This window comes from Panulirus ornatus, chromosome 5, assembly GCF_036320965.1.
Source record: "Panulirus ornatus isolate Po-2019 chromosome 5, ASM3632096v1, whole genome shotgun sequence".
NCBI lineage: Eukaryota > Metazoa > Arthropoda > Malacostraca > Decapoda > Palinuridae > Panulirus > Panulirus ornatus.
In genome coordinates, this window is record NC_092228.1 from 5221455 (window position 1) to 5245123 (window position 23669).

At 37.3% G+C, this 23669-nt stretch overlaps 1 protein-coding gene across 2 annotated transcripts; it reads left to right on the forward strand.

Moving 5' to 3' along the window:
- The first annotated feature begins 5020 nt into the window (after positions 1-5020).
- On the forward strand, positions 5021-23257 carry LOC139747611 (protein FAM136A). 2 transcript variants are annotated; one of them, XM_071660089.1, is made up of 5 exons: positions 5021-5217; positions 7969-8109; positions 8401-8478; positions 14736-14816; positions 18645-18907. In XM_071660089.1, exons 1-5 carry the CDS (start codon positions 5131-5133, stop codon positions 18759-18761), a joined length of 504 nt encoding a protein of 167 aa, XP_071516190.1. In that variant the 5' UTR covers positions 5021-5130; the 3' UTR covers positions 18762-18907. The 2 variants fall into 2 exon arrangements, with proteins under 2 accessions (XP_071516190.1, XP_071516196.1); XM_071660095.1 differs by lacking the exon at positions 14736-14816 and having other exon boundaries at positions 5035-5217; positions 18645-23257.
- The last annotated feature ends 412 nt before the right edge of the window (positions 23258-23669 follow it).

The window sequence follows — 23669 nt, forward strand, 5'->3', positions numbered from 1 at the left end:
GGGAAAGAGCAGTACAAGATAGAAGAGTCATTGGTGTAAGTATGGAAGTGAAGAAAGGATTAATGGGCAGCATGGTCCTCCTAACCCTGGCCTATGCAATGGAAACATGGACATGGAATGAGACACAGAGATCAAGAATCCAGGTTGTGGAAATGAGCTACATAGGAAAAGCATGTATTATGTGGTGAGACAGAATGAAGAAAGAAATAAGAGGGTGTAGGAGAGATTCAGTATGATGGGGAATGAAAAGGAAATGAATTGTGGAGTGGCAAAGTGGGTGAAATGTAATACTTTAAGGTGGATTGGGCATGTGAAGAAAACGCAAGACGAGGAGTTCACAAGGAGAATATACGATAGTATGATCAAAGGGGTTAATGTGACAAGACGACCACCAGACATGGGGAAACAGAACGAACACCTGTGATATGGGGAAATAGTGAAAGAGCACTTGGTGGAGAAATATGTAGAATGATGTATCCTGTTAGGACAGGAATAAGTGGAGACTTTTGCTGTGGCAATCCCCTCGATGGGAGTTTCCATAAAGAATGATGTCAGAGATAATATAAAGATACATAGAACTATTTATGCAATCTGCTGATACATCTGTGATATCTCAATAAGTATGATATACTGCTCGATGACCAGAAATTTATAGTATGTGGTGTGTCTCATTAAACTGTATTTCTCAAAGGTTATGAACAATATTCTAAAGATTTCAGTGTTTTGCCTGTTATAAAAGTGTAATCCAAGAAATGTGTTTCTAATAGTATTCCCTGCTCATCATTAGTATGATTTGTATACAGTATAAGCAATTACTAGCATTGATAATTTTTGTGAAAAGTGATTTTAAGTTCAATTTGCTTAATAGTATGAGCTCATTTGCTATCTTTCCTCTGAATTAACTGTTCTTACTAGTATCTATATGACTACATGATTAACAGTAAGCAAACACAAATCTTCAACAAGCTAGGAATCAAATAATATAATAAAGGAAACTTAATGGATTTTGTTTTTTGCTGGGTGACAGTGTGTTAGCAGGGGAGTTACTAATACAATTGATTCAAGTGTTTTGATTATTTGTTATAACTATGTCTGTATTGTTAAATAAAAAGTAATCTGCAGCTGTTAAAGAAATTAAAGAAATGACATAATAACTGTATCTAATAATCACAGTTGTAATCACTTCAGTAACTTAATGTTTTTTATGTATTACTGTCCCATATGATTTGCATTATTTTCTACAGAAGCTGAAAATATGTTTATTGATAATAATGGCAAGCAGAGAGAGAGAGAGAGAGAGAGAGAGAGAGAGAGAGAGAGAGAGAGAAATACTGAATATAAAATATATGTGAATAAATGGTTTGGTTATCTTAATCCTACTGTATCTTTAAAATCTTTAAAATATATTTTCTTTACAAATGAACCCATTTTCACTGGATGGATCAATTTCATACAGTCTCTGAGTTCACTCATATCCTCACATAAACAAATATGTTCATGGACAAATTTGTCGCACCATCAGAGCCGCAACAGATTGAAGTCCATGCACCCTCCACCAAGTTGAGACTGAAGTGCACATATAAACACCGGATTTGTGGGGTGTGTATTTTAAACTCCATATGGACAAGGTTGCCTGGCACCCTGCCCTGGGTTGAATATGAGTGGTGGAATATATATACATTTTATTTTCATTTATCAGCGAGACAGTGCAGGAAAACAGATGAGGAATGGCCCAACCCACCCACATACACATGTATATATATAAATGCCCACACACGCACATATACATACATATACATTTCAACGTATACATACATATACATACAAAAACATATACATATATACACATGTACATATCCATACTTGCTGCCCTCATCCATTCCTGGCACTACCAACCACACAGGAAACAGCATCACTATGCTTCTAGTTATTCGCTTTCCCGCATCAGTGAGGAAGCGCCAGGAAACAGATGAAGAATGGCCCATCCACTCATTATATATATATATATATATATATATATATATATATATATATATATATATATATATATATATATATATATATATGCCCATACACGCATATATACATACATATACATATCAGCATATATACATACATACATATACATATCAACATATATACATACATACACATACACAGATACACATGTAAATATACATACTTACTTGCCTTCATCCATTCCTGGCACTACCCCCACCCCACAGGAAGCAGCATCACTACCTCCCTGCTTCAGCGAGGTAGTGCCAGGAAAAACAGACAAAAAAAAAGCCACATTTGTTCACACTCAGTCTCTAACTGTCATGTGTAATGTACCAAAACCACACCTCCCTATCCACATCCAGGCTTCACATACTTTTCCATGGTTTACTCCAGATGCTTCACACGCCCTAGTTAAGTCCATTGACAGCACGTCGCCCCGGTATACCACATCATTCCAATTCACTCTATTCCTTGCACACCTCTCACCCTCCTGTATGTTCAGGCCCCAATCACTCAAAATCTTTTTCACTCCATCCTTCCACCTCCAATTCAGTCTCCTGCTCCTCCTTGTTCTCTCCACCTCTGACATATATATCCTCTTTATCAATCTTTCCTCACTCATTCTCTCCATATGTCCAAACCATTTCAATGCACCCTCTTCTGCTCTCTTTCATTACTTACTTGATCAAACCACCTCACACCACATATTGTCCACCCTCCTTCACACAACCCTATCCATAGCACATGCCTTGCAACCATTTAACAATGTTGGAACAACTATTCCTTCAAATATACCCATTTTTGCTTCGAGATAACATTCTCTCCTTTCACACATTCTTCATTGCTCCTGGAACCTTCACCCCCTTCCCCACCCTGTGACTTGCTTCCGCTTCCATGATTCCACCTGCTGCTAAGTCTACTCCAAGATATCTAAAACACTTCACTTCCAATTTTTCTCCATTCAAACTCACATTCTAATAAACTTGTCCATCAACCCTACTGAACCTAATTACCTTGGTCTTCTTCACATTTACTCTCAACTTTCTCCTTCCACACACTTCCCCAAACTCAGTCACCAACTTCTGTAGTTTCTCACTCGAATCAGCCACTAGAGCTGTTCACCAGTGAACAACTGACTCCCTTCCCAGGCCCTCTCATCCCCAACAGACTGCATACTCACCCCTCTCTCCAAAACTCTTGCATTTACCTCCCTAACCACCCCATCCATAAACAAATTACACAACTAAGGGGATATCACACACCCATGCCACAGACCAACATTCATTTGGATCCAATCACTCTCCTTTCCCTACTTGTACACATAACTTACATACTTGGTAAAAACTTTTCACTGCTTCTAGCAACTTACCTCCTACCCCATATACTCTTTAAGTCCTTCCACAAAACATCTCTTATCAACCCTATCATATGCCTTATCCAGATTCATAAATGCTACATACAAATCCATCTGTTTTTCTAAGAATTTCTCACACACATTCTTCAAAGCAAACACCTGATCCACACATCCTCTACCATTTCTGAAACCACACTCCTCTTCCCCAGTCTGATGCTATGTACATGCCTTCACCCTTTCAATCAATACCCTCCCATGTAATTTCCCAGGAATGCTCAACAAACTTAAGCATCTGTAGTTTGAACACTCACCTTTATCCCCTTTGCCTTTGTACAATGATACTATGCATGCATTCCGCCAATCATCAGGCACTTCACCATGGTCCATACACACATTAAATATCCTTACCAATCAATCAACAACAAAGTCAACCTCTTTTTTTAATAAATTCCACTGCAATACCATCCAAACCCGCTGCCTTGCCGGATTTCATCTTCCGCAAAGCTTTCACTACCTCTTCTCTCTTAGCCAAACCATTCTCCCTGGCCCTCATTCGCACACCATCCCAACCAAAACACCCTATATCTGCCAGTCCATCATCAAACACATTCAACAAACCTTCAAAATATTCACTCCATCTCCTGACATCACTACCTGTTATTACTTTCCCACTTGCTCCCTTCACCGATGTTCCCATTTGTTCTCTTATTTTACGCACGTTACTTACCTCCTCCCAAAACATCTTTTTTTATTTTCCCTAAAATTTAACGATACTCTGTCACCCCGACGCTCATTTGCCCATTCTCAACCCCTGCACTGAACCCTGGACTGAACCAAGGCTTGTGATATGTCTGTGAGGCCTGGATGTGGAGAGGTAGCTGTGGTTTCGGTGCATTAAACATGACATAGTGACGGTGTGAACGAATGTGGACTCTTTTGTCTGTTTTCCTGGCGCTACCTCGCTGAAGCAGGGTTTTCAAATGTTTGAAGACAGGAAACTTTCTTTAAAATAAATTACAAGTATACGCATATTTCAGCACAAAATACATTAAGAAAAACAGACATGTAGCTTTTGGCTAACACTTAAGAGTCTAGCTAACACGATCGTTCCAAGATCGTTCATTACATAGAGTGGATGGAATGACATTCTAAATGCAGTTCATAATATCAACATGGTCAAAACTCTCGTGAACCAATTCAAATCCAAGAAACATAAACTAACCTGAGTGCGGTTTCAATCAGCTGTTTACAAAAGGCGCTCTTACTGGCAGGTGTGAGTGAGTGGCCGCGTGGGGGCAGCACACATCATTTTTGATAAAGCTGCCAATTCTTTCTAGATCTGAGTCTTGGCAACCCATCGTTCACATTAAAAGATGTAACGAAAATGTATCTCAAAAACCATTTGCCCATACTTCTTCCAACGTTGTGTCAAATGACAATAGCAAATAAACTGAATGATGATTATATAGAATTGGCCCACCTGTCGCTCTCAGTCTTCCATGAGATCTTATGGAACTCCAGTAAGCTTTCATGAAACTGTTTGGATATCAGCAACAATTTTGTGGAACTTCTGGTGTATAGTATCGTAGACTTTAACGGGATAAATTCATTGATTTTAAGTCTTGGCAATTGTGAAATTGTATCACAGATCTTGAGCTTTTATACTTAGTGAGTGTTGGTTCTTGGTAGGTATTGGGTGGCAGCCGCCCGCACGGGCACACGCTGCGATCAGCTGTTACGTGTACACAGTATAGTACAGACGCCGGAGAGCAGTCATGGTTGAACAGGCCCAGTTCCGTATTCAAGAGGCTATGACAGCCCTCGTAGATGATCTAGATAAAACGTATCTACGAGGCATGCAGGTCAGGAATAACATTATCTTATAGGGAGATGTATAGAAAATTTGAAGGGCAATAGAGATCAATCTATAAGCGGCGTCATGCCGGTCTTGACCTTATTGGGAAATTCTTGGTTAAGTATACATATTTTCGTCATGATTAGATATGTAAAATTCAAAGCCTGTAGATTGATGCTTATCGCCTATATTATAAGGCAGTATTTTTCAGAATCCATGAAATACAGGAAAATAAATTACAATATTGTCGGTAACCTTGAGTTAATGTAATTGTTGTCGCTAGATATAGTGATTTTCAGCCTTCCGTAGCACAAGGTAACACTAAGACAGGTAAAGTTCATGATTAGGGGCACCACAGATATGAGTGTTGGATTTGGAAGAAACTTAAGTGATGGGCTCATTGTTACTAATATAAGTAATCTACAATAGTTGAGCTTGATTAGTAATGTCTTTTTTATTAATGCTAAATATGTATAATTGATTTAGGATATGAAGATAAGGAAAAATGTGGGGTTTAGAATATAAAAAAAGGTTGGGATATGCAGGGATTTGCATAACCTCTGAAAAACCACCTGTTTTGTCGGTTATACTTAATGAGACCTGGTGTTTACATTATTTAGTGGCTAGAGCTCTCCCAGAACAACGAATAGCACCAAATACCATACAGTAAATGTCGTAGTGAAGGTATGCACACATTCTCAGTTGCAGTGAAACATGTGGAACAAGGATGTTTATGAAAGAGGTGTCAATAATGGGGGGGGTTTATGCTAATAAAAAAAAGTGCTACCTGGCGAGGTATGTCAACTCCAGACCGCCAAGTAATACTCTTTTATTAAAGGTTTTTGATTCTTTCTGGGTAAGTTGAGATTTATATCATTGGGTTTTTCATTGTTTTACCATATTTATATGATATTCTTTCATGTGACATTAGGGAAATTAAATTTTTCTCTATACTTGATGGAGATCACAAAATAGTTCTATAAAGACACAGAAAAATGAGGGAATGTTGATTTAAGCATAGATTTAAGTAGTCAGTGGGTCTCTATAGTATTACTATTGTATTTCATTGCCTGTGTAGTAACTCGGATAATCAGCTCATTAACAAATTAAAATAAGGTTAGATAATTATCCAAACTGTTACATTTCTGCACCATAAACTTTATGAAATGAATCTTCTGTGTTAGCTGAAATAGCACATGCAAATGGATGCCCAAGTCAGGGCCATCACATTAATGCTATATAGATATATCGGATATATTCAAAGGCCCAGTCCTCTGTTCTTAACGCTACCTCGCTAATGCGGGAAATGGCGAATAGTTTGAAAGAAAGAAGAAAAAGATATATCGGGGCCTGAACATGCAGGAGGGTGAAAGGCGTGCAAGGAATAGAGTGAATTGGAACGATGTGGTATACTGGGGTCGACGTGCTGTCGATGGATTGAACCAGGGCATGTGAAGCGTCTGGGGTAAACCATGGACAGTTCTGTGAGGCCTGGATGTGGAAAGGGAGCTGTGGTTTTGGTGCATTATTACATGACAGCTAGAGACTGAGTGTGAACGAATGGGGCCTTTGTTGTCTTTTCCTAGCGCTACCTCGCACACATGAGGGGGGAGGGGGTTGTTATTCTATGTGTGGCGAGGTGGCGATGGGAATAAATGAAGGCAGACAGTATGAATTATGTACATGTGTATATATGTATATGTCTGTGTGTATATATATATGTGTACATTGAGATGTATAGGTATGTATATTTGCATGTGTGGACGTGTATGTATATACATGTATATGTGGGTGGGTTGGGCCATTCTTTCGTCTGTTTCCTTGCGCTACCTCGCTAACGTGGGAGACAGCGACAAAGCAAAATAGAATAATATAATTGAATAAATACAAATGATATATATATATATATATATATATATATATATATATATATATATATATATATATATATATATATATGTGTGTGTGTGTGTGTGTGTGTGTGTGTGTGTGTGTGTGTGTATGTATGTTTGTGAGAAAATATATTAGTGCATGGATCTTTGTTTCCTGGCGCTATCTTGCTGACATGGGAAACAGTGATAAAGTATTGTAATGATGATAATACGTGGAAAGTTTTCCCACGCATGTCATATAAGGTAACTAAAAGGGGAGGGAGTGGGGGATGGAAATTCTCCCCTCCAGTTTTTACTTTAACAAAAAGGAGGAACAGAGAATGGGGCCAAGTGAGGATTTTTCCAAGCTTAGTCCTCTGTTCTTGACGCTACCTTGCTAATGCGGGAAATGGTGAATATGTATGAAATATATATATTTATTTGGGTTGCAAATGGTGACAATAAGAATAGCTTTTACATCACATTGTTTAGTGAATTTACATGATTACAGTGATTGGATATCTTATTCACCTTATTTTTATCTGGAGAATGTTGTTTACAGAAAAGCTAGGTTTAATATTACATCGGCCTCATTTATCAAGATTTTTGGTAAGTTAGTCTTTATTGGAAATGCCTTTTATTGTGCTTTGATATTCAGAATTTTTTTTACTTTGGAATGCAGTTTCTTCACTTTCAGTAATTTCCTATGTCATTATCTCAAAAGAAACTGGAAACCTAAAAAATTTTCAACTTAGAATAGTTGCAGCCATGCTCTCAGTAGTTGAGTCAAGTGTACAATTCATGACAATTTTCTTGTCGCATAGAAATATTTTACTCTTTAGTTGATGAGACTATACATATGAAATCGACAAATGATGCTTTTTCAGAGGGCTATGCACATTTGTGCAGCAGAATGTTGTGAGAAAAAAGAAAACTCAGTTGATCAGGTTCATCGCTGCATTGAGAACTGCTCCACACCTCTCACACAAGCACAGACTTTTGTGCAAAATGAGTTATCACAGTTCCAGGTAAGGCCAGCAAATGATTTTTTGGTATATGCATTTTGATTGCTTGCCATTCAGAAAATCTTGTTAGCATTGCATTGCCACTCATGTTTAGTGTTCATAAGATGTAAAGATTGCTTTGGAGATGATATTAGTAAAATAGGAGAGAGAGAAAGCCTGACTAGGTGATATAGGTTATATTTACCCTTCCTCTCAAATTTGAGCCTAGCTGTGTAAACCTTCCTGTGAATCTTCCTTGAACAGTGCCATACTCCTTTTAAAAAAAGTCATTTGATAAATTTCATAATTTTTTAGGAACGGTTACAGCGGTGTGTGATGGTTTGTCAAGACAGAGTTAGAGACCAGGTTACAGCAAACACTTCAGAAACTCAGGTTAGTGTTGACACAGTCATACTATGAATGTTAAAGGTATATTGTAGTGTACTGTGGTGCAGTATCCTACAATTTACTTGGTAATCACAATTGTCTGAAGCTCTTATTGCCATAACCTACTTTTAGTTAGTATGCTAACGTTTAAAAAGGTGTTTTGAGTATCTTTGTTTAGTGTGTCATTTTCATCTGGTTAATTTAAATACACTCATCTGTTGGTATACTCATTTTGAATTTTAGCAAAGGCTTGATAGACAGAGTTATACTTTTAGAATATAGAAATTTTACTGTTGTGGAAAATTCCAATCAATTTTTTTGCGTTAATTGTGCTCTCAGTAGGTTTCCTTGGGCATGCTCATTATTCTTATCTTTTCATAACATCTGAGCTCAGATATATATATAGCTTTTCAACAGTCTGTTAATATTTTAGCACTTACTGTTTATTTATCATGTGTACAGGTAGAATTGCATGGATAGGACCAATACATTATAGTAGTACTATTGTAAGACATTATTAGTTCCATTCTTCTTTTAGAAAAGCCACATCTGTACCATCAAAGAAGGTCACTAAATACAATAATATTTAACAAAGTTCTTGTGAAGAAATAATACTGCAGTTGATCTTAAGAAAGTATTTCCTGTGCTAAAAAAAGAAAAATATAATTCCTGGCTAAAACACAGGATTGTTATCCATAAGAAAAGAAAGACTCTTAGAATTGGAATACTTTATATTGGTGTGGTAGGGTTCTAAATGGACCTCACTGAGGGTAGGGTGCACATATTGATAAGATAATGCTATCTAGCAGAATAATGAATTGCATGATAGTGAGAGCCTTTATGATAAGAGAAAGTGAAATGATAAAAGTGTTTACATATAAGGTGTAAAAATGAATAAGTTGAATGGTCACTGGTTATGCATGGGGGAAAATCAAATTAGAATTCCGAAACACTTTACAAATAAAATGAATAGACCGGAGCATATGAAATACTGTGAAAGACTAAGAGAATTTGAGCTATAAAGTTTAAAGTGTTGTAGAGAAAGATATATGGCAATATCAGCTTGGCAACAAATTTAAGGTGTAAAGTCCAATTTTTGAACCTGAAAGCAACTCAGTAAGGTATATGCATAAATCATTAAATCAGTGATGATACCTGAAAATATTGTAAAAAGGCACCAAACAAAAATATATGAATACCCAGCAAAGAAACTAGAATGCTTATATTAATGCAATACCAGAACTAAAAATTCACATGGAGTGACCATAGAAAATTTCAAAATGAATCTTGATTCATGGTTGAAGGCTATATTAGATGAGCCCCAAGTAGATGACTATGGCAGTGGAGTAGCCACAAGAAGATGAAAAGAACAACAACATTACTAATGGTCTCCCATGTTGTAGCAGTCAGCATTCCTGACTGTGACGTATTCATGGGCTGCCCAGGGTCGAGCGCATGGGTTCGAATCCTGGTAGCAGTGGTCGGTCCATAGTCAGCCCAGCTGTTCATCCACCTCTAGGGGTTGGTTGAGAAAATGTGTCCCTGGTAGCAATGCTGTTTCCTGTTGGGTCGTGTATTGCAGGAATGGATGAAGGCAAGCAAGTATGAATATGTACATGTGTATATATGTATATGTCTATGTATGTACATGTATGTATGTATATGTGCATGTATGGGTATTTATGTATATATGTATGTTGGAAAGGATCACAATTTTTCGCGTGATCAAGTGTATTCCTAAGAGTCCATGAGAAAAATGAAACTTGATAAGCTCCCAAGTGCACTTTCGTGCAATAATCACATCATCAGGGGTGACACGAGAGAAATATGACAGTCAGTTGATGTACAACAAAGAGACATAGCTAGGATGCCATTAGGTAAACATACGATTGCCTTGGACAATCGTATGTTTACCACACCCTCCCCACCACACCACTCCTTCCATTGGTGGCCACCACACTCTCCCTCACCACCACCACCACCACCACCACCACCAACATCACCTCTCATTCCTTCCCTCCCTGGCCACTGTACCACATGTGGCAGTGACATTGTTCAGGGGTTTAATCTCACCCTTACTAACTTCCTCATCTAACTTCCCTCAGGGCTAGCACAACCTTCACAGTCAGTTGTATGATAATGAAGTACAATATTTTCCTGAAAATATATCTCCCAGCAATCAGCAATTTCATCCTGCCAAGGAAATGGATGAATTATTGGCAACAGTGTACGAGGTTTAGTGGTATATTCCCAGCAGCTTCCTCACTACGGACTGGGGATGGACAGATGGACAGACAAACTGGAGTGCTATTGTATGATACTGTATAGATTATTGATATCATTCTTTTTTCATACATGCTCACTATTTCCCATGAGAGTGCAGTAGTGTCAAGAAGCAAGCTTGAGAGGAAGAAATTCCCAGCTTGGCTCCTTCCTCTGTTCCTCCTCTTGGATTATGATATGGGAGAGGAGGATTTCTAGCTCCCCTCTCCCACTCCATTTAGTCACCTTTTATGACATGTAGGGGATATTTTGGCAGTTTTTTCTCCACCCTGTCCCCAGAGATATTATTATTTTTATTATTATTATTATTATTAGGGGTAGATCAAGATGGAGGGATCAAGTGGAAGAGGCATTGTGTTATTGAGACCTGAACATGCAGTAGGGTGAGAAGCATGCTTGAACTGGAGCAGTGTGATATACAAGGGACAGTGTGCAACGTTGGGCTGAAACAGGGCATATGAATTTGAAAGGGGAACCATGGAAAGGTTTGTGGGGCTTGGCTGTAGATAAGATGCTCTGATTTTGGTGCATTATTCATGACAGAGACTATATGCTTTGTCTGTTCCTGGTGCTACCTTGCTATGTAAGAAACAATGAGCTTATATGATTTTTATTATTATTTGTTTCTTTCATACCTGTTTGTCATTTCCCACATTAGCAAGGGAGCATTTTGAACAAAAAATTCACCAAAACCAGAGCCTCCTATCCACAGTGAGCCGTAAAGAACTTTCTGTGGTGTCCCTGACTGCCTCATATACCATGAGTCAGCGCTTTATTGTTATTACTGGTATTGTAATTATAATTGATAATTATAATGGATTTGTATGTAGCATTTATGGATCTGGAGAAGGCATATGATAGAGTTGATAGAGATGCTCTGTGGAAGGTATTAAGAATATATGGTGTGGGAGGCAAGTTGTTAGAAGCAGTGAAAAGTTTTTATCGAGGATGTAAGGCATGTGTACGTGTAGGAAGAGAGGAAAGTGATTGGTTCTCAGTGAATGTAGGTTTGCGGCAGGGGTGTGTGATGTCTCCATGGTTGTTTAATTTGTTTATGGATGGGGTTGTTAGGGAGGTGAATGCAAGAGTCCTGGAAAGAGGGGCAAGTATGAAGTCTGTTGGGGATGAGAGAGCCTGGGAAGTGAGTCAGTTGTTGTTCGCTGATGATACAGCGCTGGTGGCTGATTCATGTGAGAAACTGCAGAAGCTGGTGACTGAGTTTGGTAAAGTGTGTGGAAGAAGAAAGTTAAGAGTAAATGTGAATAAGAGCAAGGTTATTAGGTACAGTAGGGTTGAGGGTCAAGTCAATTGGGAGGTGAGTTTGAATGGAGAAAAACTGGAGGAAGTGAAGTGTTTTAGATATCTGGGAGTGGATCTGTCAGCGGATGGAACCATGGAAGCGGAAGTGGATCATAGGGTGGGGGAGGGGGCGAAAATTTTGGGAGCCTTGAAAAATGTGTGGAAGTCGAGAACATTATCTCGGAAAGCAAAAATGGGTATGTTTGAAGGAATAGTGGTTCCAACAATGTTGTATGGTTGCGAGGCGTGGGCTATGGATAGAGTTGTGCGCAGGAGGATGGATGTGCTGGAAATGAGATGTTTGAGGACAATGTGTGGTGTGAGGTGGTTTGATCGAGTAAGTAACGTAAGGGTAAGAGAGATGTGTGGAAATAAAAAGAGCGTGGTTGAGAGAGCAGAAGAGGGTGTTTTGAAATGGTTTGGGCACATGGAGAGAATGAGTGAGGAAAGATTGACCAAGAGGATATATGTGTCGGAGGTGTTGGGAACGAGGAGAAGAGGGAGACCAAATTGGAGGTGGAAAGATGGAGTGGAAAAGATTTTGTGTGATCGGGGCCTGAACATGCAGGAGGGTGTAAGGAGGGCAAGGAATAGAGTGAATTGGAGCGATGTGGTATACAGGGGTTGACGTGCTGTCAGTGGAGTGAATCAAGGCATGTGAGGCGTCTGGGGTGGACCATGGAAAGCTGTGTAGGTATGTATACACGTGTGTGGACATGTGTATGTACATGTGTATGGGGGGGGGGGGTTGGGCCATTTCTTTCGTCTGTTTCCTTGCGCTACCTCGCAGACGCGGGAGACAGCGACAAAGTATAAAAAAAAAAAAAAAAAAAAAAAAATTGATAGTAGTATTTGTCCTTGGGATAGGGATGAGCGAATACTGCCCACTATCAGCTGCATGTCATTGAAATCAATGAAGAGGGGTGGGAGTGGAGAATTGATAAGATTCCCTTTTCCCATATTTGTACAATAACTTTCTAAAGATAGGAAGAGTGGGGAGGAGAAATGTGAGGATCTTTCTTGGAAGGCTTTGTCATCTGCTTGTGATGCTATTTTACTAAAACAGGAAAGGTAAACAGGTATGAAAAAGCCATTATTTTTATTATTATTATTATTATTATTATTATTATTATTATTATTATTATTATTATTTTTTTTTTTTTTATTATTGTTATTATTATGGATCAACTTTGAGTTCTATATTTGGAGAATGGTCCAGAGAATATTAGTTCTCCCCCAGAAAGGATTTAATGCCATTTTCATAACTGGGGTTGTTATGCTGGGCCTGGACACTAATATGGATGCTGAAGGGTAAAGGAATATAGATTAGGTATTTGAGAGAAAAACATAGTAAATGAGGTGGATAGAAGAGTTATTTATTGAAAAAATTATAGACTGTAGATGGGGTGGGATGATGATGGTGAAAGTTGGTCGGCTGTTTGGGCTGTAGGCCTTCAACTGCCAGGGTCACTGAGGCCATTGACATCAAACCAGAAAATCTTTTAATGCTTTTTCAGGTGTTAAGGATAATTCAAAGTTTACATACACGCGCAGTGCATTTGGCTCTTCATGGTGAAGAGTGAAGGTGAATCTGTAGTTGACTGGGATCGGAAAGTGTGGTAGCATGATTGTTCTGTTTTTTAATTCAGATATAACGGATATACCTTTATGGCTTAGTTTTCAAATTATGCAATTGGATTGTGAGTGATCATGTTTAACATGAAAGTTTAATCCCTTTTGATTGATGAACAAAATGGATTAAGGAAGGTAGGAAAATGTGCTGCAAATTTTGTTGAACTTTGGATGGTAAAGGAGAAATTTTTTTTGACAAAAAAGGAAGTGTATGAAACAGTTGTGTGATCATCAAAGGCTTTTGATAAGGTTGATAGGAAAGGACTTTAGGATGCTGTGACTTTAATGTGCGTGTAAGTGTTCTGAATGCTCTATGCCTTTTGGATTGAAAGAAGTGCTCCTGAGAAAAATTTTTTGTGTGATGAAAGAGCATGAAATAGATATGGGATTGTGAGTTTGATTTTATATCTTTAGATTTTTATAGACATGACTGTTAAAGGTGGAAGGATTACAGAAAGAGGGAAAGACAAAAAAAAGGAAGAGAAGTCCACACTTGCTGTTTGATTTATTATAAATCAGTCTTCATATGGTTAGTCTCCACACACAAGCTAAGAGAAGCAACATTCAGTCACATGTTGTGGGTCCAAGCCATAGTAATTGTGGTTACAGTTTGACCATAGTAGAGCAGAATGGAAACTGACATATTACTCTATGTGGATTATCCTTTTTTGATAGCTGAATCATAGGAAGAGTTGGGTTGTAGTAGGTCATTCAGATGTTGTGCTTAAAAGGCAGATGTTAAAAGTGCATGTGTCAAAACAAAGTCCCTGCTTCTGCTTTTGTAAAAGATGTGCTGCTACATATGATAACTGTATGAGTGGAGTAATTTTTTGTGATTTTCGGAGTGGATTATCAAAGAAATTTGAAAAATTAAAGTACAGAGATTCAGGTGTTGATAATGGCAAAGAACTTGGTGCATAGTGTAACAGGCCTTACAGAACTGAGTAAATTGGTATCCATCTAGACGGTTAGCTTTTCACTGATGGACTAAACAAAACTTGTTTTTTTGTTAATTACTAGGTGCTTATATCTCGCCTTACTTTTACCAGGAGCCCCAGCGCAACAGCTCACTTTCCATAGCCAACAGTGCGGGCAGTGTATTGCGCCAGGCAGCTCTGGGGAGAGATGGAGTATGAGCAATGTTCATTCATGGACTGTTGACAGTGGCTTGGGAATTTGGACTGCTTTAGACTTGCTAGAGTTATAAACAGTGTGGTGCAACAGTAATGCAAACCCTCCCAGAAGCTATACTTGGAAGTTGTCACAAGTCCTCCTTGGGCATACTAGGAGTGTTGCTTTTGGCTGTAATCCAGCATCTTAGAAGTAAGCTTGCCAAGGTATTCAATTTTGTTTAAGGATCTTTAGTAAGTTTATTGTTCCTGAAAAGTTAATTTTCCTAGGGAAAGAATATTGTGGTTAAAACTTGTTTTTGTAATTGGACAACTTGTATGAAGTACCTTGGAAAGCTTGAGTACATGTAATAATTCATGTTGTATTATCTTGAAAACTTTTGAAAACTTTGAAAACATCTTCATTTGCTTACATAAAGCTGTGTGTGTATACAATAATTGAGACATACTACAGGTATTGTATTTGAATAAATAAAAAGGTTTTGCAGACAATACAACTTGCTGTTTAGCACATATAGATATGAGTGTGAATAAGACGATAAACCTACAATGTTAAACCTGACATTTTCTGCAAAACAATTATTTTTATTCTGAGAAATACATAGGCTCATTTCATTTTAGAATGTGTAATATTCCATCTCTGCTTAAGAAATAACTGCAAGATTAAAATGCAATTCCTATTTATGAAATTTACATATGCATTGGGCTATTGTGTTGTAAAACAGATTGTCAGTTTTTGTCGTGGGTAGAAGGAAGAGTGCGTTAGCTATGTATTTTGTCCATCTTTCTCTTCTTAAGCTTTAATGTGTGCTAATGTTTTTGCTTGGTTTTCATAGTGAACTCAATAATTTGCAAGTGATCAGGGTGGACAGTCACTTGTGTTCTCTTGGGACTTGCCTCATTCTTAGTAGCCCCTTGTGTCCATTGCATTCCTATGTCTTCCTCATGCAGTGTGCCATCTAGTCCATGCCCATATAGAAATTAGTGCATTTTTATGCCCTCAAAAATAAGGAGAATGCTGGAGGAATTTATTAGTTGAGGAAAAATCTCATATTTGTCTGAAAAGGAGAGTGAAGTGGAAGTTTACAGTTTTGGTGAGAGCGAGGAACCGTTTTCTGCACATTAGGGGAAATTCTAATAAAACCAATTGTGCACTGGAAGGGTTAATGACTTTCATGGTATTCTTATTACAAAACTTTGAAAAACTGAAAATGGCTGTGATAGCAGCCAGTGAGCTTAAAGAAAACTTAAGATGGGATCCAGATGGAATCTCAGCAGTCTTTATTAAAATAAGACTGAGAACAAATGCAAAACTACCTTGTAATAACATTACTGCTGATATAATGCTTAAATGATAGCATTTGATGGCATGTGTCTCTGCATTTAGACTTACTGTGAAACCATCCTGTGTCATTTCATTTCCCAGTCACATCTATATAACTCACTTTTGTACATAGTCACCCTCAACTTTCTCCATATATACACACTCCCAAACCTTCTTGAGTTTTCCCCATGAGACTGCCACCAGAGGCATATCTGCAAAAAGCAACCGAATAATTTCTTCCCCCTCCCCTTTTATGCCATAGGCCTCCCATTCACTCTAAACATTTTAGAAAAAAACTTACTTGGCTTTAACATTTCACAGTAATTGTATGGTTCTCCCTCGCTGATGTGGGAAACAGCGATTAAGTATAATAATGATGAATAAAGGAAATACAAGAATCTTTTAGAACACATCAAAAAGGCACCAAATGAAATAAAAAGTATACAAGGAATGAGTACAGAAATATGTAAAAGAAGGTTAGACAAGTGGCTAAAAAAAATTTCAGATTTATGCAAAATTTATAATTATATGCACTGTGCATAACAGAAGAGGATGTCAGTATTGGTAGATAAGTAGCATATGTAGTGAGTTCACCGTGTGTGCCCTCCCATATGGCAGTATCTCGTTATAGGAACTTATAGGTCGGTAGTTATGCTGCTTTCATTTTTATAAGAATGAGGATAATGTTTAGGGCATTGAGAAGCATTTTCATATGCATATATGTTTTCTTGTGGTTGGGTTTGTATGTGTAAGCATACATCCATCACCCTCCAGGTATCACCGTTGATTTTTCAGTTATAAGTTTTTGTTAGCCATTTGATTGTGGATCATTAGTTGAAGAGGTCAGAGAGCTACTTTAAAGATATTTCTTTCGCTATTTTTGATAGTTTATTGGTCTCAGTTAACTTCATGCTTGGATGCCAGCTGGTGCCTATCTGAGTCGTGTGATTGAAATTGTGGTATTGAACACACCCACAACCTGTCCAGAGATGGCTGAAGAAGGCCAGATTTATCTTAAGCAAATTTAGGTCTGTCTTAGACCTTCATTAATGCACAGGCTTTCCTTTGCTTCTGTGAGCATCCCAGATAGGATCTAGGAAGACCAGTTGTATGATTTAGGCAGGTGAGGTTGATATGTTTCTTTTATACTGTATTGTATTTCCATCATAAAGAGCCTTCCCCATATTCTTGGCAAATATCTGTTTGAAGGAAATATTATTCTCTAATACATATAGATGAGTATTAACTGAAATTATTATATAAGAATGTACAGATGTATATATTTATGTGGAAAGATAGTTTATTGTAAATTAAATAGTAAAAAGAAAGCATTTTGTTTCTGGATCTTGCATTTTGGGCAATTATGTGGGTGCTAAGATGGTTCTTTGGTTGTTGAGAGCTTACTTGTACTTTTTGTTGCAGTTATTTCATACTGGTTATCTTCAAACACTATATGTAAAAGCAGTCACTATATTCTACCAGTATTTGGATTGACTTTAGATTTATGTATTCTCTTAGAGCTGGATGTTGGTTTTTTTCCTTTGGGTAACATAACTAATAACTAGGAATTGCAGAAGCCAGCAGTTGCATGTATCACCCTGGCTCATATTAACAAGCAATACTGCACTTAAGTACTATATTCTTTGCATTAGAATGGTGTTAGAATGAGTCAGTCTCTAAAGCATAACTAAATCAGTGTACTCATTTTTCATAAAGGATAAAAGTTATCAAATTTTTTTGTGTGAAGATTTTCAGTAATTTTGAATTAGATAGTAATGTTTGAATTACTGAAGTCTTTAATATGTTGATAATGTAAATGATACATTTATTCATATATATATTCCCTCCAAGGTCCAGTCCTCTGTTCTTAACGCAACCTCGCTAATGCGGGAGATGGTGAATAGTATGAAAAAAAAAAAATATATGCTGGAAATGAGATGTTTGAGGACAATGTGTGGTGTGAGGTGGTTTGATCGAGTGAGTAACGTAGGGGTAAGAGAGATGTGTGGAAATAAAAAGAGCGTGGTTGAGAGAGCAGAAGAGGGTGTTTTGAAGTGGTTTGGGCACATGGAGAGGATGAGTGAGGAAAGATTAACCAAGAGGATATATGTGTCGGAGGTGGAGGGAACAAGGAGAAGAGGGAGACCAAATTGGAGGTGGAAAGATGGAGTGAAAAAGATTTTGTGTGATCGGGGCCTGAACATGCAGGAGGGTGAAAGGAGGGCAAAGAATAGAGTGAATTGGAGCGATGTGGTATACCGGGGTTGACGTGCTGTCAGTAGATTGAATCAAGGCATGTGTATGGGGGTGGGTTGGGCCATTTCTTTCGTCTGTTTCCTTGCGCTACCTCGCAAACGCGGGAGACAGCGACAAAGCAAAAAAAAAAAATATATATATATATATATATATATATATATATATATATATATATATATATATATATATATATATATATATATTTATTTATATTTAAAGTAATTAAATTTGGATTTTTCTGTCCACAGGTATCTGTTTACAAGGCAGAGTTTGAGGGCTGTGCCATGCAGTGTGTAGATGACCACATTCAATTGATGCCATCTGTCAAGAAAAGGATTGCTGCTGTACTATCTAAAAACTCCTAGAATTTTCTCAAGATTAGAATTTTAACAAAAGCAGAATTTTTTGCAGTCTGTAGTAGGTCCAGAGTATGTGCTTCTTGTGTCCTAACAAATGGCATGACCCTGCAATAACCAAGAATCTTGATGTGCATTCATGGGAAAGTGGCTTTATGTATGTGTATTCTGTGAGGGAGCGTCACTTCCATACTTTGTGGATCTGTAGCAGGTAGAAGCAACATGATAGTCATAATTGTAGTTAACAGATATCATTGAATAGGGTGAAGTTAATCATTCTCATTATAAACTTAAATTTATCCAAAGTGCCAAAAGTATATCAGATATTGTCTTTAATGAAGATTTATTTAAATGAATATTTCAGTATTGTGCAAGGATCTCTTTTTGGGTAGAATTTAGAAATATGACATCTGGTGATCTTGGTATAGTATTCATTTGTGTAAGTGTTGCCAGATACATGGCATAAGGAATGCTTATGTGGTGAAGAAAAAGAAGAAAGTTGGTAGTTTTTAATTCTCTACATAAAGAATCAGTAAAACTATTTTTCAGGAACTTAATCTTGTACAGTGCCAGTATTTATAAAGGGCTTGGATTACCTGTTTAATACAGTACTTTATTCATGTGAATGCTTTTTATGCCACCTTGCAGACTGTTGTTTTTAAACTTAATGGTAGCAAAGTAATATTGAACTATACCTGCCCTTCATCTTTTGGATCAGCTTCTCAGTGATTGCTCCACTGTGTTGATACGCATGTTGGTGTAAAACTTTGTTTTGTATTAAAAGTAGTTTTGAGCTGAAAGTGAGTTTTTCAGCTTTTGATGAAAGTGGACCATGAGGTTAGATGGAATGAAAAAATTGTAAATATGAATTTTATAAACTATAGCAACATTATCTAATGTTGCAACACTACGCATCCTTCACAAGCTCAATGTTGTAACTGAGCTGTGACTGATTTTAACACCATTGCAGATTGCCGTCAGAACACTTGTGCAGAATGTGTCACAACAAAACTTTTAACATAAACTTGTCTTTGCATTTCAGCTTGGGTTCAGGCATGGTTTTGCTGCAATTGGTGCAAGGGTGTCCATTACTACTGTTGTATTGTTGGAGGAATTTGTTGGCTGTTAGATATTTTGGTGAAATAAGTACTCAGATTTGTTCTGTCTTATTTTTATGTGGGTAGTTGTATGATGCAATATGTGTTTTACTTGAGCAAATCTGCATTATACATGTTGCTGCTAGGTCAGTGACACAACCATGTCTTGAAGTTTAAGGATGTGAAGTGGCTTGTTAGACTCAATTATGTTAATTTATTTTTAGGATATGTAATGTTCTCCCATATTTTCTGATCTTTATGCAGAATTATCCATTCATTACCTAAATACTTCATGAATTATCTGAATCTGTGTCACATGACAATAATATGCTTATTGTTAAGTGTAAACAGAAGTTGGTTAAATGCAGGATGTTAATTGTATAAGAATCAAAGGAAGTTTGATCTTGTATGATGTATGTTTTTTTAGAAATTTCTTCTCTGAAAGTCAAAGATCTTGTGAATGCAGCTTTTGACTTAAGAATCACAGAGGTACTTAACATCCTTTCTCTTGAAAAAATGGTAAATATATTTTGTGAAGGTTCTTGATGTTCACTCTTAAGTTTTCTTAGTTCTGTCCTCTGGGGTCTGTCCTGTGAGCTTGAGAGGCATTCTCTTGGATGTCTCGTGGAAAATTAAGGTGTGAGCACAGGCTTTTCTCACTCTTAACTAACCACACCACCGTAGTTGTGACAACTAAGTCATTTAGGGCCTTCCATCAGCTGATTTCAAACTACTACCACAGAGATGATACCATTTACACTCTTAGTCCCACCAGCTAGCAGCACAGAATTCTGAAAGATTCCTTGCTTTCAAAATGCTATCAAACCAGCCTTTTCTCTCATGGATTAGAGTCATATTTGTGCCTTTCATGAATCTTTTCCCTCTAACTGAGCTTTGATTAAACTGGAGCTTATTTGGAGAGCCTTGGGACATGTCTTATAACAGCTTACAGATTATGTAGAGACACTTTCATACAATCTCTGATATGTAAGCAACCATTGTGATGACAGGTTGTGATCTCTTGATTGAGGAGAGCATTTAGAATTGTTGCAGTCCTCACCTTTCTGTAATTTCCTTTTTACCTAAGAGATTATTCAAAAAATTCCTAGAGCTAGGTCTAGAATCATCATCTTGAAGAAAGCTGATGTTATTAACCCAATCTAAGATCTTAGATAGGAAAATGCAGGGAGATGGGGAGTTAGTGACTCTTACTTGTAACCTCAAGGAATAAAATAGTCTGCAGGACTTGACTGCTCTTTCCATAAACCCTTAATCTTCAGGCATGTACCCCTCAATATCTCCTTGCCAGTCAGGGGTTGACTTGAGAACTTTGGAGTATGACAAGGGATTGTGCCTAATGTTAGAAATAGGTTTTCTAAAATAAGTTTAAAAAGTCATCTAACCTACTCCTATAGGATTTGTTTCTTAGTCCAGGCATCATCTTGGTCACTTGCTATTCTAGTCTCCATTCTAAATTTTTTGAAGTGGGATAACCAATTTAAACTGTGTTCAAGGTGGGGACACACCTAAGATTTAAATTTGAAAGTCCTGCTAATTATTCCAAGAATATTGTTGGCTTCTTTCACTGCTTCTGTGCACTGCTTATTTGGTTTTCGATCATATTGTAGCTTGCCTTCTAGTTTTTATACATGTACTGACATCAAAATTTATTTGCCATCTCTGAGCCCAGTCTGTTCGTTCATTTGAGTCAGTTTGAAGTTGTAGACACTCAGTTTTGGTTGAAGACACATCTCCCAGCTTAGTATTGTCTACAGATTTTGATAAAACACAGTCACTCATCAGTGTCATTAGTGTATATGGGAAAGAGAACTGATCCCAATACTGTTTCCATTCCATAGCTTCACCATTAATTACGAATCCTCGTTTAAGGCCAGCCAACCAATTTTTTCCAGTGTGCCTTCTTATCACCACTAAAGTTATTTGATTTTGCCTTTTGTTTTAGTCTTTTTATATAAAAGTTTTTCTCTAAACTCTAAACTCTTCTGGGTAGTTTCTCATACTTGTGGGACAGACCACAGAGGAAAGGAGTGTAGACTTTGAGAATTGTTGAACCTTTCTCTCAAGGTGATGTTCTGTGAGCATTTTTCCCTTTTTTATTACCTTACCCTGCCTTCCCCCCTTTTTTTAAAAACCTTTCTGTAAATCAACTGTGACTTCTTTTGGCTTGATGCATGTAAAGTGTGATGTTGGCAGCTGGGGATGGGCTAATGATGTAATTTCTGAGGCAGTGTTTGATAGTCTAAGTGTGGGTGTGAAATGATTGAAGTTCCACAACCATGGTTGAGCTGATAGCAAAAAGTGAGTAGTGCCAGAGCATCCTCACTGGGAATACTGAGGGTTGGAAGGTCCAAACCCTGATTTGCCTTGAGATGTCATACAGAATATTCTCATTCTCAAGGACACTGCCTCAGAGAGAAATTGTTTTTCAATTTTCAAAACATTTTTTTCTAGAGAGTTATGTTCAATTTGTAATTAAGAAAGTGCCTTTAATGTATATTGTAAAAAAAGTTACCATCTGAGGATAATTCAACATTTTGCTATAGTGAACGAGAATATCTTGTGTATTGCTTTATGCCCCATCAGGAAGTTTGAAAAGAAAGCTACATCTTGCATCTTGAAGATATTCATGCAATTCATTTCAGAAGATAGTATTACTATATTTATCAACTAAATTCACAATGTTAGGTTGGCTGAAATGGTATGATAGAGATAATGATTTTATCATGAGTAACAAATGATCATGTCATGTAAACTGCATACCAGGTTATTACTAGATGTATTTGACTCATTTCAAAAAGGATCTTTGTTGCATTTGTTGACAGGTGATGATGCACATTTGTGATGCATGTGCTGTAAATGGAAAACATGCATATCGTCATTGAAACTTGAGGGAGGGGCATAAAAATGTAGCCTGTGGATGTACACTCATCACCAAATTGAGGTTATGATAATCATTGTTATCTCTTAAGGGTGGGAACAGTCTTGGTTTTTAAGATAATGTGTGATGGAATTTCTTTTAATGTATAGTGTATTTTGAAATTTTTATTTTTATGTACTTTTTTGTACTGATGAGTAGAGTTACATGAGCAACAAATGTAGCTTTGCATAATTATGATTTTTTAACTGTACTACTCTCATTTCAAACTCCTGGGAATTACTTTTTGGTATTTTGTTTCCAGAACTCCTTACTCTGTTGGAAATATTCCATTTTTTATAACTTAATCTGTACCTGTATCCACCCAAATGTGCAAACACATGGCTTGTAAATAGTACATTTTTAGAATGAAATTTCTCTGAAATCCTGTACTACATTAATTCATCCTCACTTTGCCAGTAGACTCTTCCAAGATTCATTTCTGTTGGACATTAAAGAACTTTCTTCTTACACCTAATTGCCTTTATTGACCGAGTGAGTGTAGCATATGCAAATGCTTTAATCCACAACATGGAGGCGCAACGAGGATTGTGTTCAGTACCTCGATCATTGATTCTTTCCATACATTATGTGAATAATTTAGGTAAGGGCTAGAATTTGCAAAACAAAATAATATGAAGTAAGTTTAAAGGTTATAGATTGCCAAAAAAGACTGAAGGCTTTCTAGAATGATCAGCATAAACTGTTGTAACATTTTATTATTATACACACATAAAAGAGGAATAGCCAAGGATATTCCTATCAAATGTAACCTAGCTCAAACAACTGGGAAAATAAAGACCTAGTTAGTGATATTGATTAAGCTACACACTAGAGTGGATATGAGATTATCAGTGTGTTATCCATTGGAGTATATATACAATA